This window comes from Narcine bancroftii, chromosome 5, assembly GCF_036971445.1.
Source record: "Narcine bancroftii isolate sNarBan1 chromosome 5, sNarBan1.hap1, whole genome shotgun sequence".
Lineage (NCBI taxonomy): Eukaryota > Metazoa > Chordata > Chondrichthyes > Torpediniformes > Narcinidae > Narcine > Narcine bancroftii.
In genome coordinates this window covers 244,042,835-244,061,248 of record NC_091473.1, presented here as the reverse complement: position 1 = coordinate 244,061,248, position 18,414 = coordinate 244,042,835, and the positions used below count along the sequence as shown (strand labels likewise).

General features: G+C 41.5%; 1 protein-coding gene across 12 annotated transcripts in view; it reads right to left on the bottom strand.

Moving 5' to 3' along the window:
* LOC138765124 (tyrosine-protein phosphatase non-receptor type 22-like) overlaps nt 1-18,414 on the bottom strand; it is a 104,441-nt gene that overhangs the window by 16,757 nt on the left and 69,270 nt on the right. For 6 of the 12 annotated variants that reach the window (XM_069941903.1, XM_069941900.1, XM_069941901.1 and 3 more), the window contains 3 exons: nt 9,802-10,646; nt 3,908-3,979; nt 1,411-1,571 (listed from right to left, as the gene is read on the bottom strand). In XM_069941903.1, coding sequence (XP_069798004.1) covers nt 1,411-1,571; nt 3,908-3,979; nt 9,802-10,646 — 1,078 coding nt within the window. The other 6 variants (XM_069941906.1, XM_069941902.1, XM_069941899.1 and 3 more) reach the window with 3 other exon arrangements.

Genomic DNA, 18,414 nt, shown 5'->3' with positions numbered 1-18,414 from the left:
GAAACTGACGTGGTTCCTAATGCTGGAAGTTATAGAAATGGAAAGGCTTCAGTGTGGAACAGGGAAGGAGAGACCACGTCCTGGTGCAGAAAGGTTTTAGTGGTAGGGGAGCATGGTGGAGCCATGTAGTTTCCACAGTGAAGCTTAAATCCTTACACATGACAGAGGGTCAAGCAAGGTGATAGAAAACAGCTGGAGACAAAGGTGGTGTTTGATTATGAATATTTTTTCCTCAATTCAAATTGCTTCTCAGAATGAGAAGTTGAATGGACCAATCCCAGTGCAAATAAGGCATGATCAAATATAAAGCAGTGTTCCCTTTACACTGTCCTTTCAAACCAGTGCTATCTACACTATGCTTCCTCAATTTCCCATTATACATAGATAGACAACAGACTCGCCAAGGCAAATAGTGCCTTTGAAAGACTACACAAAAGAGTCTGGAAAAACAACCACCTGAAGAAACACACAAAGATCAGCGTGTACAGAGCCGTTGTCATACCCACGCTCTTGTTCGGCTCCGAATCATGGGTCCTCTACCGGCATCACCTATGGCTTCCATCAGCGCTGTCTCTGCTCCATCCTCAACATTCATTGGAGTGACTTCATCACCACCATTGAAGTACTCGAGCTGGCAGAGTCCGCAAGCATCAAATCCACGCTGTTGAAGACCCAACTGTGCTGGGTTGGTCACGTCTCCAGAATGGAGGACCATCGCCTTCCCAAGATCGTGTTATATGGCGAGCTCTCCACTGGCCACTGAGACAGAGGTACACCAAAGAAGAGGTACAAGGACTGCTTAAAGAAATCTCTTGGTGCCTGCCACATTGACCACTGCCAGTGGGCTGATCTCACCTCCAACCGCCAATGTGGCGCCTCACAGTTCGGCGGGCAGCAACCTCCTTTGAAGAAGACCGCAGAGCCCACCTCACTGACAAAAGACAAAGGAGGAAAAACCCAACACCCATCCCCAACCAACCAATTTTCCCTTGCAACTGCTGCAACCGTGCCTGCCTGTCCCGCATCGGACTTGTCAGTCACCAATGAGCCTGCAGCAGATGTGGACATACCCATCCATAAATCTTCGTCCGCGAAGCCAAGCCGAAGAAGAAAAGGTAGAGCCAGAGATAGGTTCAAGAGTAAGCTGTCTCTTCACTGCCACATCAAACTCAGCTCAAACAAGGTCCCCCAACCTGCAATCATATCCTCTCTGGTCAGCTAAATATCCAACAGTAAGGCATGAATTTGACAGAGATGTCATAACCCAAGTATTAATAGCTTTGGAACCTGCTCTGCTGATTACTAGAAGCACCTAAGAAATCACAATGTACATATCAACTGTTAATTTAGTCAGTATTTCATTTGTTTTGCATTTTCAAAACACAGACACAAGGTACATCTATTTCTAACCTGGAAAAGGCTCAGATTTGCCCACATTAATCCATTGTAGTCCAATACCTTACTCCGTGTTTTCACGCTAATGGATTCCGTGAAGCTCTCTGGTTGCATTTGGCCACTCCACTCAAGAGATGTCCCAATTTTCAGAGAGGCTGAAGAAATGGGTACTGATTCTATATCAGAGGAAATAAAATAGGGACTGATCAACTCTCTCTGTTGAACGTCAACATCTATTGATTAATGTCAACGGTTGGAAGTGTGTTTAATTTGTGGCAAAAGAAAACTCAATTTTCTTAGGTTATTGTTCCTGGATAGGACATTTTCTTATTTTGGGGACAGGATCAAATATCCCATAACATAACCGGTTCAAATTTTGGCCCATAGAGGTTCAAAAATTCCTCACTCCCATCCACATTCCTTGTCCTGGATTGTCAAGGAGGGATTGCCAATTGACTTGTCAGAATTCTTGGGAAAAGAAAAGGAACACCTTTATTGAATAAAATGGTGGCACTGCGGAGCGTGAAGACACTGCATTCCTCCATGGGGTCCTATGCCCTAGTTATTATCCTGACCACCCCATACAGGTTAAAGAGACCACTTTCCTTTATAATCACTTGAGAACATGCAGCCAGTTGTTTTGACTTGTTGACGAAAATGTCTGTTCCAATAGCATTTCCACTGTTGATTTACACTCTAAGCAGTAAACTATACTTAAAAACAATTAATAAACAAAAAATAAGATATTATTACATTCAAAATCACACAAAGAAAATTGTCTTGACCAGCTCTATAATCTTGATTCTAACAGCACAAAAACCAATTCAAAACTAAACTTTGTTTATCTAAGATGGTGGAAAACACAGCTTTATAAAACCTTGACTGTAAGACTGTAACTAGAGACAATCAAAGGAATGTCAACAAACCTCTGGAGACTTCTAGAAAATGGCAATTTGTTTTCATGTAATTTTCAGTCATTTTAACCCTTACACAGGTTTTAAAATGCCCTGATAAAGGGGCAGGTTATTTTTTTTTTTAAAAACACCAGTGAACTCATGGTCTGCACCCAAAATGGCAGAGTCCAGGTTTGGCAGCAGACTGCCAGGATTGAGGGCTTCGGGGGAAATCAGTGAAGCGGCACTAGGCAGCAGTGTTGGAGAACACACCCCTCTCTGCCAAGAGGAAGAATCCTGGGAGAGATCCCTACTGGGAAGGTGACCACATCAGGTGACCAGTGAGGGGCTTGGTCAGAAGCCTCCAATAGGCTGCAGGCTGCTGGAGACAGCTCGTTGAGAACCAGGTATTGGGATTCATGAGGTTCCCAATAGCGAGGAGGGCTCCTGAAGGGCCCCAGGTGTTAACAAGCTTCCTGATCATATCAGAGTTTCAGATCTAGGAGATTGGGTTCATCGTGGAAACAAGCAGGAGTCTGTGCACTTGAAGGAGTGAAGCAGGAGATGCAGTGTTTCTGAAGCGACTCAGTTTTGCTTCTCTTTCATTTATTGGTGGGGATGTCAGGCTAGAGGCACCTCTTTATGTGCCTTTACGACAAACAAAAGTCAACAAATTTTGTGAATTACGTACATGATGATAAAATAATCTTAATTTTAATCTTAATGAAGTTAATAAAAATAAGAGATGATCCTTAGGAAATATTAGATAACCATGTACCATTAAATACTCTAACAAACTTTTACGGGTGCACTGTGGAAAGTATACTGACTGGTTTGCATCATGGTCTAGTTTGGTAACACAAGAGCTCAGGAATGCAGAATGCTGTAGAAAGAGGCAAACCTAGCCATGTCTATCATGGGCACCGATCTCCTGTCCATTGAAGGCAGCCAACATCACTAAGGCCTCCATCACCCTGGTCACAACCTCTTCTCATTGCTTCCTTCAGGAAGAAGGTACAGAAGCTGGAAATCCTAGTTTCAAGAACAGTATTTATTCACTGTTAGCATTGCTGTTAGTGCAACAATATTACAGCGCCAGCGACCCAGGTTTCAATCTGGCGCTGTTTGTAATGGGATTGTATATTCTCCCCGAGACTGCATGGGCTTTTTTTCCTCAGGTGCTCTGGTTTCCTCCCATCATTCAAATTGGTTTATTTTGGTGGGACATGCTTCTGGGTCAGAGGACCTGTTACTGTGCTGTATGTCTAAATTTGAATTTAATAAATTAATTAAAAAAACAATTAGGTTCTTGAGTGTGCCTGTTCTACCCAAACTGGTCTACAATCACCAAAATATCTGTTTACATTGAAACATCACCTTTCTTGTACTAACTGCAACTGCAAATATTTATCTATTTACTATTTTATATCTATATTTACCATCTGTTTTTCTGTCTTGGCATTTTGTGGTAATTTGTGTGTGCTATTGTATTCGGTGCATCTTCTGTACCTGTTTGGCTGCAGCAAATAAGAATTTCAATGTATCTGCACTTTGTCCTTGTGTATTTAACAATAAACACTCATGACATTATCTTCAGGAAAGACAAACAATGCACTCACCAGGATTTTCTGGTAAAATGTAGGATTCAGGAGTTCTCTCTGGCAGAGGAGGAGGAGTTTCTTCATCAGAGTCTATGAAGTGGAAACAAAGCAGGAAATGTATTTCAGTGAAACACGAGAGTCTGCAGATTCTTTGGTATTGTAGTGATAACACAGGACAATTGTTGATTGTTTTGAACTCTGCACTGTGTTAGATAATTCTTAAATTTTAAATACAACACTCTAATAGGCGATTTCAGCCCACAAGCACATGCAACCCAATCACACCCAATTAACCTACAACTCCCCCAGTACACTTTGAACACTGGGAGGAAAGCAGAGCCCCCAGAGAAAACCCACACAGACATGGGAGAGCGTTCAAACTCCTTACCGACAGCCAGCGGTGAATTAACTACCACCCGGGCCCATTCACTTGGTTGAGAGGTCATAAAGCTGGAAGCATTATGTTTAATACTTGTTTTTATAACCATATAACCATATACAGCACAGAACAGGCCAGTTTGGCCCTACTAGTCCATGCCAGAACAAATCCCCACCTTCCTAGTTCCACTGACCAGCACCTGGTCCATCCCCCTCCAATCCTCTCCCCTCCATGTAATTATCCAGTCTTTCCTTAAATGTAAATAATATCCTTGCTTCAACCACCTCTGCTGGAAGCTCATTCCACATCCCAACCACCCTTTGCGTGAAGAAATTTCCCCTCATGTTCCCCTTATAATTTTCCCCCTGCAATCTCAAACCATGGCCTCTGGTTTGAATATCCCCCACTCTTAATTGAAAAAGCCTATCCACGTTGACTCTCTGTGTCCCTTTTAAAATCTTGAAGACCTCCATCAAATCCCCCCTCAATCTTCTACGCTCCAGAGAAAAAAAGCCCCAGGCTGCTCAACCTTTCTCTGTAACTCAAACCCTGACATCCTGTCAACATTCTTGTGAACCTTCTCTGCACTCTCTCTATTTTGTTTATATCCTTCCTATAATTCGGTGACCAAAACTGCACACAGTATTCCAAACATGGCCTCACCAATGCTTTGTACAATTTCATCATAACATCCCAACTCTTGAATTCAATACTCTGATTTATGAAGGCCAACATTCCAAATGCCTTCTTCACCACTCTCTCTACCTGAGTATTAACTTTGAGGGTACTATTTACCATAACTCCAAAATCTCTTTGTTGCTCTGCACTCCTCAATTGTCTACCATTCAATGTATATGACCTATTTAGATTTGCCTTTCCAAAATGCAACACTTCACACTTATCCGTATTAAATTCCATCAGCCATTTCTCAGCCCACTCCTCTAGCTTTCCTATATCTCTTTTTAAGCTACGGTAATCTTCCTCACTCTTCACAATACCACCAATCTTTGTATCATCTGCAAACTTACTTATCCAATTTACCACCCCTTCTTCCAGATCATTAATATATATAACAAACAATAGTGGACCCAGGACCGATCCCTGAGGAATCCCTGAGGAATCATCGGCCTCCAATTTGACAAACAATTTTCTACCAGTACTCTCTGACACCTCCCATCCAACCATTGCTGAATCCATTTCACTACCTCCTTATTTATACCTAATGCCTCCATCTTTTTTCCTAACCTCCTGTGGGGAACTTTGTCAAAAGCTTTACTAAAGTCTAAATAGACAACATCCACAGACTTCCCTTCATCAATCTTTTTTGTAATCCCCGCGAAAAATTCTATAAGGTTTGTTAAGCATGATCTACCCCTGACAAAACCATGCTGACTACTTCCTATCAATCCCTATTCTTCCAAATATTTGTAAATGCCATCCCTCAGAACACTTTCCATCAACTTACCCACCACAGACGTCAGACTCACAGGTCTATAATTTCCTGGCTTACATTTGGACCCTTTCTTAAACAGCAACAACATGAGCCACCCTCCCATCCTCTGGCACTACCCCCGTGACCAGTGACATCCTAAATATCTCTGTTAATGGCCCCACTATCTGTACACTAGTCTCCCTGAGTGTCCTTGGGAATACATTGTCCGGACCCAGAGATTTGTCCACCTTTATCTTTTTTAACACTGCCATCACTACCTCCTCAGTTATCCTTATATGATTCATGACCTCCCCACTATTTTTCTTTACTTCAACTGGTACAATATATTTTTCCCTAGTGAATACCGAGCCCCTAGGCTGAACTTTAGTAAGGCTCCCCCTGACCTTGCCTCCCAACCTCACCTTCATTGAATAGAATAAAGTGACATTAAGCTACGTTAAATAACATATTAGGGGTTGGAAAATGCCGGGGGATGGGGGAGGTTGATAAACACTGGGGGGGGGGGTCTATTGAACTTTTGGGGTCAAAATAATTGTAGAGCCTGTGGTCTCAGCTCCTGTCGGCCTCCTCCCTTCTGGGTCCCCAGGCTTAAGCCTACTCAACCTAATGATTAAGCTGTCAGTACAGACTGCATGGGATTCAAGCCCCAGACCCGATCACTGGTGCTGTAACAGCATTGTGCTAACTGTTAGTCCAACCATGCTGCCCATTCTGCTCCTGACCGATAACAGATTCCGGGTAAAAGAATAAGGGCAGGAAACGAATTACTTACTGAAATGTGGTGATGATTGTAATGTGGGAAAGGCAGCAGGAAACCGACACACCATAACCTTCCCACAGAAAGGTACGTGGTAATGATCTTTAACTGATGTCTCTTACACTAGCAGAGGTGGCAGATGGAGGCAAATAATTATGAAGTAAGGGGTCACTCAGGAACTAAGGGTTTTGCAGAACTGGCAGACAAGGGAAGTTTAGGTCCATGGTAAGTCACTGAATGGAGAGGCAGGCTTATGGGGCCTGGTGACCTACTCTTTTCTATTTTCTTGTGTTCCTGGATGAGGAAGATAAGATAGAGGTAGGTAAGTTGTTTCTATTGGTAGGGGAGACTAGAACTAGGAGGCAGAGCCTCAGGATTCAGGGTAGTATATGCAGGACAGAGATGAGGAGGAACTGCTTTTCCCAGAGGGTGGTGAACCTATGGAATTCACTGCCCATTGAAGTAGGGCAAATAAGGCAAGGTTGGATAGATTTTTACATAGTAGTGAAATTAAAGGATATAGGAAAAGGCAGGTAGATGGAGATGAGCCTATCATTAGATAATTGAATGATAAATCAACCTCGATGGGCTGGATGGCCTATTCTTGTTCCTATTTCTTATGTTCTTATGAATAAATATTGACAAGATAACAGAGAGACTACTCTGAATAATTTTATATTATACTTTAATCCAACCCAGATAAGGCCTCACGCTAATGTCTCAGACAAAAGTTCTGAATCAAATCAGCTGTAGTGTAATTGGACACTAACATTGGATTAAGAGGCTGAATGAGCTCTTCTATTTGTATATTCCTTCAGGGAGCAGGAAATGAAATGTCATCCTGACCAAGCAGTTCATTTCTTACTGATCATTGGTTTGAATGGCACAAATTGAATTTGTGTCAAAGTCAGGTGGGTTCAGGTTAGTGGGCTTGAGGCCGGAAGATGGAAATCAATATATAAATAATATGATGCAATTTTCTGACCCAGTTTACTGATGCTTCCCAATGGGAGGATGGGTCAGTAAGATTGCAGATGATATGAAGATTGGAGTTTTTGATAGTGTTGAAGGTTGTCGTAGGTTACAAAAGGATATAGGCAGGATGCAGAGTTGGGCAGAGAAGTGGCAGATGGAGTTCAATCCGGATAAGTATGAGGTGATGCATTTTGGAAGGACAAACCTGAAGATTGAGTACTGGGTTAATGATGGATACTTAACAGTGTGGAAGAACAGAAGGACCTTGGAGTCCAAATCAATACATCTCTCAAGGTTATGGACTTCTTATGGACTATGGCTGGGGTTCATTAGTCAAGAGGTCATGTTGCAACTGTACAAATCTCAGGTAAGACCACTCTTAACAACATTATGTTCAGTTCTGGTCATTATATAAAGGATGTGGAAGGTATGGAGAGGATTCAGAGGAGATTTACCAGAATGTTGCCTGAATTGGAAAATACATCTTATGAGGTAAGATTAGCAGTGCTAGAGCTTTTCTCTTTGGAGTGCAGGATGAGATGAGACTTAATAGAGGTCTACAACATTCTGATAGGCATAGATAAGGTAGACTGCCAATGCAGTTTTATTTCCCAGGGCAGGAGTAGCAAACACCAGAGGATATCCATACAAAGTAAAGGGAACAAAGTTTAGTGGAGACATTAGGGATGTTTTCTTTTTAAAGACAGAGTTGTGGATGCCTGGACTGTCTTGCCAAGTGTGGTGTTGGAGGCTGAAACATTAGGGGCATTTAAGAGACTCTTAGGAAGGTAAGTGGATGAAGGAAAAATAGAGGGTTACGAGGTAGGAAAGGCTTTTAAAAAATTTTGGTAGGAATACAGGCAGCCTTCGGTTTAAAAACAAGTTCCGTTACCTAGGTCTGTCTTTAATTTGAATTTGTATGGCGGTCGGAAAAGGCACATTTATATGGATATAAAACAGTTCCCAATAAACTAAAAGATCTTAAACATAATAATACATAATAATAATAATAATACAGGACTTCATCTTTGGCTTGGCTTCGCGGATGAAGATTAATGGAGGGGTAATGTCCACGTCAGCTGCAGGGTCGTTTGTGGCTGACGTCCGATGCGGGACAGGCTAATACAGGACTATACATAATAATAAAAGCATCTACATACAGACGTAAGATCATGATTAAAAGTTAACACTCACAGGAGAAGATGATGGAAAGATGGCTACTCCCTCGTGATGCTGGGCAATGGCAGTACCCCAGACAGTGACCCCACTGCCCTCTTGCAGCTTCGCTCCTTCCCCCTCCCTTTCGCTCCTTCTCCCTCCTCTCCCCCTCCCCTCCCTTTCACTTGCTCCTTCCCCCTCCCTCCCAGAGCTCACAGCAGAGTCCCAGCATAGTTTCAAAGATGAGTCTTACTTTAAATTTGTCAGTCTTGTATTCAAGTTTTCAATGACTTGGACATTTGCCAGGACTATGCTGGGAGGGGACTTCAAACCATGTTACTTGCAACCCAGTGTGTCTGCCTCATTTTTTTAAATGGATGACTTGTTCTGGATGGGTCCTGGAGGTAAATGGATGCGTTTGTGAGGGTTCATGGGTCAGGTGGTGGCATCAGATGTTCTGGTGGGCTCCATGGATCAGGTCATAGTGTTGACTGCTTCTGGAAGGTCGTTGATGGTGGGTATTTGGGGTCTGAGGGGTCAGTTATATTTGTATTTGCAATTTGGTTAATATTCAGTTGAAACAAAATAATCAATTTCTGATGAAATGGGATTTTGCAAGCACTGTTTAAGAAAAATAATTTAATTTAAATTAGACTCAACCATGCTCGAAACAGAAGTTGATGCCATTCTACTTCTGGTCAGTTTGCTGGGATGTAACTATGGGTTGTTTGTAAATCGGATGTCTTCAATCAGTAGGTCAGCTGTAGTGTTTTGTGTATCCGGTCACCAATTACACAAAATAAATGACAGACATAATGTCTGTGGTCCTCACCAAGAATTTGGTTGCTGCACCACCAGGGTAGAGATAGCGATGGCAAGACCATACCCATGAAAGGTTTGTTGCAATTCCTCATCTACCCCACCCACCAAAACAAACACAGAGCAGCATTCCTACTGGAATAGGCACCTTCCATTAAGTTATAATTGAGATTTCAATTACTTGTTATCACAGCGTTGCACTGTTTTGATACAAATAATCAGTTTCCTCAAAAGGCAGTTGAGAAACCACATCGAGTCAGACTGGATTGGGATTCCTTCTCTGGAAGATATTGGAACAATTTCCCACCACACTACATGGTCATTTTCTCTGCATCAAACTTCACCACCTTGTGATTATCTTCTATACTTACTATTTTCTTTCACCACTTCTGTTTCCGCAAAGCTGAGATGATTCCATCTTTCCTCCGTGGGCTGGGTCTGAATGGGTTCAAAGTACCTTGGGCAGGGTGGCAATTCACTATAATCATTCTCAGACTGGCACTTGTTCAAGAGCAAATTATCCAGATGTTGGCAGGGCAAATCTGGACAGGAGAATATATTCTCCTCAGATAATTGGCTCTGTGCAGAGCCAGGAGGGGAAAAATAAGGATCTTCAGTGAAATAGGTGGTTGGGAATGTGGCCTGGGAACTGAGGTGCATGACAGATCTACTCCCTGGGTTTTCAAGAATATTGACATTGTCTTCCCAATGACAGGGATCCCAGGTATTCCCAACTGCTGGTAAGCTATTGCATTTGATTGAGGGAGAATCTTTAAAAAGGATACTCAGCAATTCTAAAGAACCCACATTGTTCATTTCATCTGGTGCCTTTAAAGTGTCAGAATCCTGACTTGTGTCAGTAAATGGGTTTGATTTGGCCCTGGTTAGGCATGGCCTGTTTGCAGACTCTGTTGTGTCACAAGGCAGGGTTTCCAAGTTCTGAGATAATTCACTCCATGATGTACTTTTAATGTCCCTGTCAAGGCCCAGACACATCTGGTTTTCTGGTCCCCTTTCAGGATGACATCCTGCAGTGCAAGTTGGGTCCTGGGTATGTTGAGAAATATCTTCATATTTATTTGGGCTTCTGTTAAAGTCTGTTATTAATCTATGAAGCTGGCTGTAGTTAATGGGCTCGAATCCTGATTGGTTTTGTTGATCTACTAATGGTAAATTTTGTACTGTGAATTGTAAACTTCTTTCTTCTGTTGACAACCTGCATGGATAAGAATGTACAGTTAAACAAATGTCAGGACTTTGCTTCCAAATTGCATCTCAGATTTTATCTTCTCACTGAATTAATGTGTACTTTGAAGAATATAAATGTTATTTTTCATTATTGATGGACAATTTCAATAGCATGGTTAAATATCAAAATCAGGACTGACAAATTCCATCTCACACTGCTACCATCAGGAAGGAGGTACAGGAGCCTGAAGATGAGCACCCAGCGGCACAAGGACAGTTTCTTCTCCTATGCCATCAGATTTTTGATTGGAGAAAGGCTATCTTTGAGGGAATGAGGAAGGATTTAAAAGGAGTGGATTGGGATGATTTGTTTTATGGGATGGATGTAATGGGGAAATGGAGGTCATTTAAGGGTGAAATTTTGAGGGTACAGAATCTTTATGTTCCTGTTAGGTTGAATGGAATGGTTAAAAGACTGAGGGAGCCATGGTTTTCAAGGGAAATTGGAAACTTGGTTTGGAAAAAGAGAGATGCCTACAGTAAATAAAGGCAGCATGGAGAAAATGAGGCGCTCGAGAAATATAAAGAATGTAAAAAGAATCTGAAGAAAGAAATTAGAAAAGCTAAAAAGATACGAGGTTGCTTAAGGCAAAAATAAATCCAAAGGGTTTCTACAGTTAAATTAACACAAGAGGATACTGAGGGATAAAATTGGTCCCTTAGAGAAGCAGAGTGGTCACCTATGTGTGGAACCAAAAGACATGGGGGAGATTTTGAGCCATTTATTTTCTTCAGTATTTGTTAAGATGAAAAATATTGAATTGTGTAAGGTAAGGGAAACAAGTAGGGAAGTTATGGAAACTGTGATGGTTGAAGAGGAGGAAGTTCTAGAGCTTTTAAGAAATATAAAGGTGGACAAGGGCCCAGGAACTGACAGGATATTCCCTAGGACTTTGAGGGAATTCAGTGTAGAAATAGCAGGGGCTCTGACAGAAAAATTAAAAATGTCATTAGTGACAGGGATGGTGCCAGAGGATTGGTGGATTGCTCACATTGTCCCATTCTATAAAAAGGATTCAAGGAGTAAACCAACCAATGATCAGCCTGTAAGTTACCCCTTTGATTCTAGTTAGGTCTCTTTTCTCTCACCATTACTGAAACTTACTTAGATACTCAAACAAATAAACCATAATTCTTTCTTGCAGAAAATGTTGAAAACATTTTTTCACAAATATAAAACACTGTGGCGGTGAACCAGCCCCGCTTGTAAGCCATGCGGCGGGGTAGCCAGCCAAAATGGCGCCGTCGGGGAGGTTTCCCTTCCTTTCAGTTCGGGGCTCAGAAACCCGCACTTGGGGACCACGTCAGCTCCCTCCAGTGCGGTTCTCAGCCAGGTCCAGACTGGGAGTATAAGTGTAGCCCAGCAGCCTGCAATAAACTAGTCTGCTCACTGAGCTCAACCCGTCTGGTTGCGTTATTACAGGAGCAGAGTAGCCGCCGCTACAACACTTTCCTTTTCAGTCTGTAATGTGGGTTTCTAAGATGCAGATGCTTCAGCTCATTGTTGACCTCTGTTTCCTTGTCTCTAATTGGTCCTACATCCACTTATTGGGGGAAACAGCTTTCCATTTTCCTTCAATCTGTTCAGGATGTCTACCTGCTCTAATTCTCTAGTTAAGGTGTATACTTGTGACATTTCCCTCAAACCTTTGCTAAATATCATTTCAAATTGCAGATGTGTCCTGTCTCTCAGCTATCTCAAAAATCATACTTCCTCATCAGTCTCAAAATTCTCATGTTCTCCAAATGATTTTTCTGTCCTTCCAAAAAAGTTTTTGGGATGTGAATAATGATTGTTCTTTCAACCGCCACCCTTCCATCTAATCAAGGCTGCACAAACCTCAAGTTGTTCAAAGTTGTAGATGGAACAACAAGTTAGGTGGAGAAAGTCCTCTTGCAGAATATTTAAACAAGAAGTTAGACATTTGTCTGATGAAATAAGGTATAAGCCCAAACAAAAATGGAAAAAGATTTAAACATAAAGATGAAAAATGAAATATGGAAAAAGTTATGCTCTGGAACTATGAAAAATATAATAAACATGAGGTAATATAATTGGTTACACAGGCTATATATTACGCCCCAAAAGTTAAATAAATGGGACCCAACAGTATCAGATAGATGTTTTCACTGTAAGAAGGAAACGGGAACAACAGTACATGCAATTTGGGCATGTGAGAAAGTGGAAAAGTTTTGGGAAGATCTAAATCAGGTATTAAATAAAATCACAAAAAGCAACATACCAAAAAATCCAGAGATCTTTATTCTAAGTAATATAAGAAGTAAAGAATTAGGTCTTAAACTGGATGAAGCACAAAAAAGATTTATTATGATAGCCTTAGCTGTAGCAAAAAAATGTATAATGTCAACTTGGAAATCAGAAGAGAGCCTGAGAGTACAGCAATGGTACATAGAAATGAATAAATGTATTCCATTGGAAAAAAATAACATATAATAAAAAAAATAAAGTCACATTATTTGAACAAATTTGGGATCTGTACATGGAACACAACAGAGAAGGCCTACCGCGGACCTTCACCCCCCAAAATGATAAAATGAGAAGAAGACAAAATGACCTGAAATAGTGTGTAAAAGTAGATGACACAATTTTCTTGTTTATTTTCATTGTGTGATTGCATTGTTTAATGGTTTTATTGTATTGTATATGTTGAACGTTTAATGGGTTTGGAGGGGGGAGGGAAGGAATGGGGAAAAAAGGGGAGAAAATGCCACTATGTATATTCAAGAGGGAAATGTTTGTGTGTATTTTGATTGATATGGTTCATAGTGTGAAAAATAAAAAATTTTTTTTAAAAAGGTTAGACATTCATCAAAGCAAAATCACCAATGGAAAACTTGTCAGTTTGAGACTTCCTTCAAAATATATACAGAACTTTCCACTGCACTGTTGGAGTCCAGATGGTATGGGGGAAGTAATAAATGCTTGATACCATTGAATCTCATGAACCGTTGAAAGATCTATTTCAGTGGTTCTCAACCTTTTTCTTTCCACTCATATACTATTTTAAGTAATGCCATCGATGCTCTTTGATTAGTAAAGGATTACTTAAGGTGGTATATGAGTGGAAAGAAAAAGGTTGAGCACCACTTAGATTTTTACATTAAAAAAGAATTAAGGGATATGGGGAAAAGATTTGGACTGGACTCTGGCTGTGGGGGCTGCAGCAGCGCTGGATGCAAATGCACGGTCATGGTGACTCTGAGGGGGACTCTCTTTTGCTTCTCTTTCTCTGACTGTAAGAGCTGCTTCAGACAATTTCCACCAATGGTGAATCTGTCTGCCTTACAGCAGATGAAAACAAATTCCATATAATATTGAACTGTCTTTATTACATGACAATAAATTGAATCTTGAATCATCCCCCACCTAGCAGGATATGCATATTCTTTTTTTCTTTTCTTTCACTTCCACCCATCACCCACCAGGTTCAAACTCACACCTACGGTCTTCTTCTCCCCACTCCCTCATTCCTGATGTAGGCTCTTGATCCAAACCCCAAGCATCCCTTTGGCTCCACTGACACGGAGTTCCTCCACAGTTCTGAAATTGTCATGTTGACCACATCCATAATAGTGCCCTTGGTGGTGTTCTGCTGTCCTGAAAGACTGCATATATTGACAGTAATTCTTCTCAATATTACCTGGCACAAATATTACCTTGCAATCTAGACAATATCTGGGCACTACAGAACATTTCTGAAAATAGTCTATCTTCACATTGCCTGTACGATCTGAGTATGACTCCTTACAAAATCTGTCTACACAAAGAACTCCAGATAAATACTTGATGAATCCATTTCAAACCTCTGATTCACAGGCAATTCAAATCTTCTCTTGTAAAATGGTTACTGGTCTGTATCTGGATACCTATCCAAGTTGAACTCATCTCTAAGAGTAGGCTCATATTTGTGTCGGGTACCCTGCAGTGTTAGCTGCAACAGTGCTGGGAAGTCATTCACCTACTTCTTGCCCAGTTTTTTTCCCCAGTCTGTAGCAACTCATATCAAAGGCATTTATAATATACCACGATATTGTAGCGGCTACTACGGTAGAGCTACTAAAGTAATACACACACACGTGCCAGATTAGTCAACTCAAGACTGACTTTATTCAGGTTTTACAATCTTCTTTTATACCCTGCATGTCCCGGGCTCCACAGGACAAGGCAGGACATTGTTACAGGAATGGTTTTGATCCACGGGACCGGCAGGTTTAAATTGACGCTATTGAGTGTTCTGCACCTTCTGGCAGAATACTCAGCAGGACATTGCGCCATTATCCAGCACGCAGTACTGCTCTGTTAGGTGACTATTCACCTGTTTATTTGTTCCACAGCCTGCAGAACCATGCCGACGACGGTTCGCAACACCATGCTGCGCACTTGCTCGGCCCGCTACACCATAATATTTGCAATTGCTCCATTATATTCAGATCTTTGACTGACTAGCTCTTCAGATTGACTGTACTTTTATGTGAATTTCTACCCACAACCAGGGGGAATTTCCACTAGTGGGAGAAACCTGACTGAGGGGACACAGGTACAAGATTAGGGGACTGATATTTTAAACAGAAGTGTGTAGGAACTTCTTGAAAGGGTTGTGAATCTCTGGAATTCTTTGCCCCAAAGAGTTGTGGAGGCTAGAGTACTGAGGATAGTTCAAGATGAGAATTCAAGGAAAGCCTGGAACTGGCACGGAGGTGGAGATGAGGGCTCTGCAGGAAGTCATATAATTCTGGAGTGTTTATGTACAGGTTCTCTGACTTCAACTTCAATGAAGAACCATGGGTTAGATGAATGTACTTCAGTAACATAACATCTGCTCCAGCTACAACTGTCACATTACTCTTTGCTGGAAATACAGCATTATCAGTCATGACTGGGGTCAAAAGAATTCCAGAATGGATTCATGATGGTTGTAATATCCTTCTGTGTTTTTTTTTGTCTGTTTAAATAGAAGCAAGTACATTTCATTTGCTCACAGAGACAATGAATGCTGCGAGCAATTGGCTTTGGAAACCAACAATGATGGCTACCAACAATACAATCTTCACCATAGGTCTGGGGTTGCAGTTGTACTGGAGCAGTACATGTTAACTCTTGAATGGAAAGCAACTGTGAAATAATCCCCTCTTAATATCCAATAGGTGTATGGGCATACACAGTACATTCTACATCAATGCTTGGATTCCAGCAGTGTTCACAATGCCACCTCTCCACAGTAACGCTCAGACTTATTTGCCAATGAGACATACAAGACATCCAGGATTGGCTGATCAGGCTGGATAAAAGTATGCAAATCCACACACACACACACACACACACACACACACACACACACACACACACACACACACACACACACACACACACACACACACACACACACACACACACACACACACACACACACAGTGACTGATAATGACAGGCATGCAGCCACACAAGATGGAATTCCACTCCTTGGTCCACTCAAGAGAATGCCGGCATTACTCAGTAGAGCAAGTGAAGATGGGAAACACAGTTGGCACAACACCTTTACAGCACCACGGATTGGGAATGGACCAGAGTTCGAATCCCACGATGTCTGTAAGGAGTTTGTGCGTTCTCTGTGTGGGCTTTCCCTGGGGCTCCAGTTTCCTCCCACTGTTCAAAGCATACCAGGGGTGTAGGTTAATGGGGTGTAGGTTAATGGGGTGTAAATTGGGTGGCATCATCTCGTGCGCCAAAATGGCTTGTTACCATGCTGTATGTCTAAATTTAATTTTTTTAAAAAAATTAAACCTCTAATAATTTTTAACGTCCCACACAAGGTCACGGTCCTGATGGATCAATTACCAATTAGACGACAACAACCAAAGAATCTGCAGATATGTGTTCCAACATTTTTTTCCAGTTTTGATGAAATGGCATCAAGAGAGCTGTGCAGCGCATTGGTGGAATTGTTGCCTCACTGCTCGAATGCACCAGGTTCAATCTCGATGCCCGATGCTGACTGTGTTGAGTTTTCCTAGGACACTCAGTGCCTGAAGGGACTTCCTTTTGCTTCTCTTTCTCTTACAGTAAGGGGCGCCAGACAACATTAATGGTGAATCTGGCTGTCTCACAGCTGGCAAAAGAAAATTTCATGCAGTATTAAATTTTCCGTATTATTACATGATAATAAAAGAATCTTGAATCTTAATTAACTTTGTGTAATCCCTGAGCACTCATCTTCCACCTGTGCTTGCCTGCCCTGATGTTCTTGACTGCGACAGATGTGAAGATTGCCTTGGAGACAACAGTGAGCTCTGCGCCTCAAAATCCAGAACCCAGTTCTAAAAACTGAAAACAATGAGCAGGAACAAACAACATCTGGAGAGAGAGAAAAATTATTGGTCTGAAATGTTAACTCAGCCTCTCTCCATGCTTCCTGAGGATATCCCACAATTCCCATTTTCACTGAAATCTCTGGCATCTATTTCACTTTTAGACTTTAATTATTGGAATAAGTGACAGATGATACCAAGGGCAGTGATGGAGTGGCAGGGCTGTAATCCCAAGAAAGGAGAATGGACCACAGTTCCCCCCCACCACCCACCCCACCAAAAGGTTTGTTCCCTGAAAAGAAATTGGGGATTATGATAGACAACTTCAAATGGAACACAAAGATAATTTCAGATTTGTTGCATCATGTATGAAGTTGGAGAAATATTACATTTTATTGAATTTAGTATGTATTAATCACTAAATAATGCTGACACATTGCGTTAGTTCAACTGATCTAAAAATGTTTTGCCACTGATTTTCATTTGTACTCAGCATCTGATGGCTCTCATGTCAGTGTCCTACAATCGTCGGCCAGCACTGATGGATTTCAGTTGCCCTGATACCAGTTTTCAGTGGTTGCAATGTCCTGTTAAACCTTTCATCATGTTAGTCATTGGGCCTGCTCCCAGATCAGCTGGGAAGAAGTCCAAGTGCAAATGTAGTAAATGAATTTTCAATGACACTTACTGGTTTTGTCGACTTGAAGCATATTAAAAAATGACAGGAAATCACAAAAATCGGTTACATCTAAAAATCAGTAGTGTTCAGAAAATTCTGAGGTGATTTTTATGATCAAAATCCATAAAATACACCCAAAGGTGTTCAGAAAGAAAAATCTTAATTGTTAGTGATCTATGGAGCCCCTGTCACTTTCCTGCAGTGGAGAATGGAGTGAATTTGTCCAAGGTCAGATTACCAGGGTACTCTGACATAATACCTGGCCTTTTGAAAATGGTATCCAGAGCCACGATGACAGGTGACTTGCATGGCAGCAAGCCGAGCTTACACTGCAGCAGCTGGACTTTGGGAGTTTGGAGCTGGGCTGTAATAAGAGCCGAGGGGGCTGTAACAAAAGCCGAGGCACCAGTTTGAATCCAAGTGGAATTGTCTACCTTTTCAATGTTGGTGTAGGTCAAGCTCTTCATAAAGCCTGGAGCAGAAGGTTTATGCAATTGCAGGCAAACTCCTTAAATGTTGGAAGCAGGTCTTCTGATAGCCATGCTAATTCTGAATCCTCATTAGAAACACAATCTTTGTAACCTTCCCCATGGACAGCAGGCTCCTATACTTCCTTTGGTTTAGCAATCTTTGAAATCTTACTTTAGGTGGCAGAGCTGTAGAACAATCATTGAAATTTTGCATTTGTAGGTTTAACCCTTTAGATTCTGGCCATTTAAAATTTTTCATA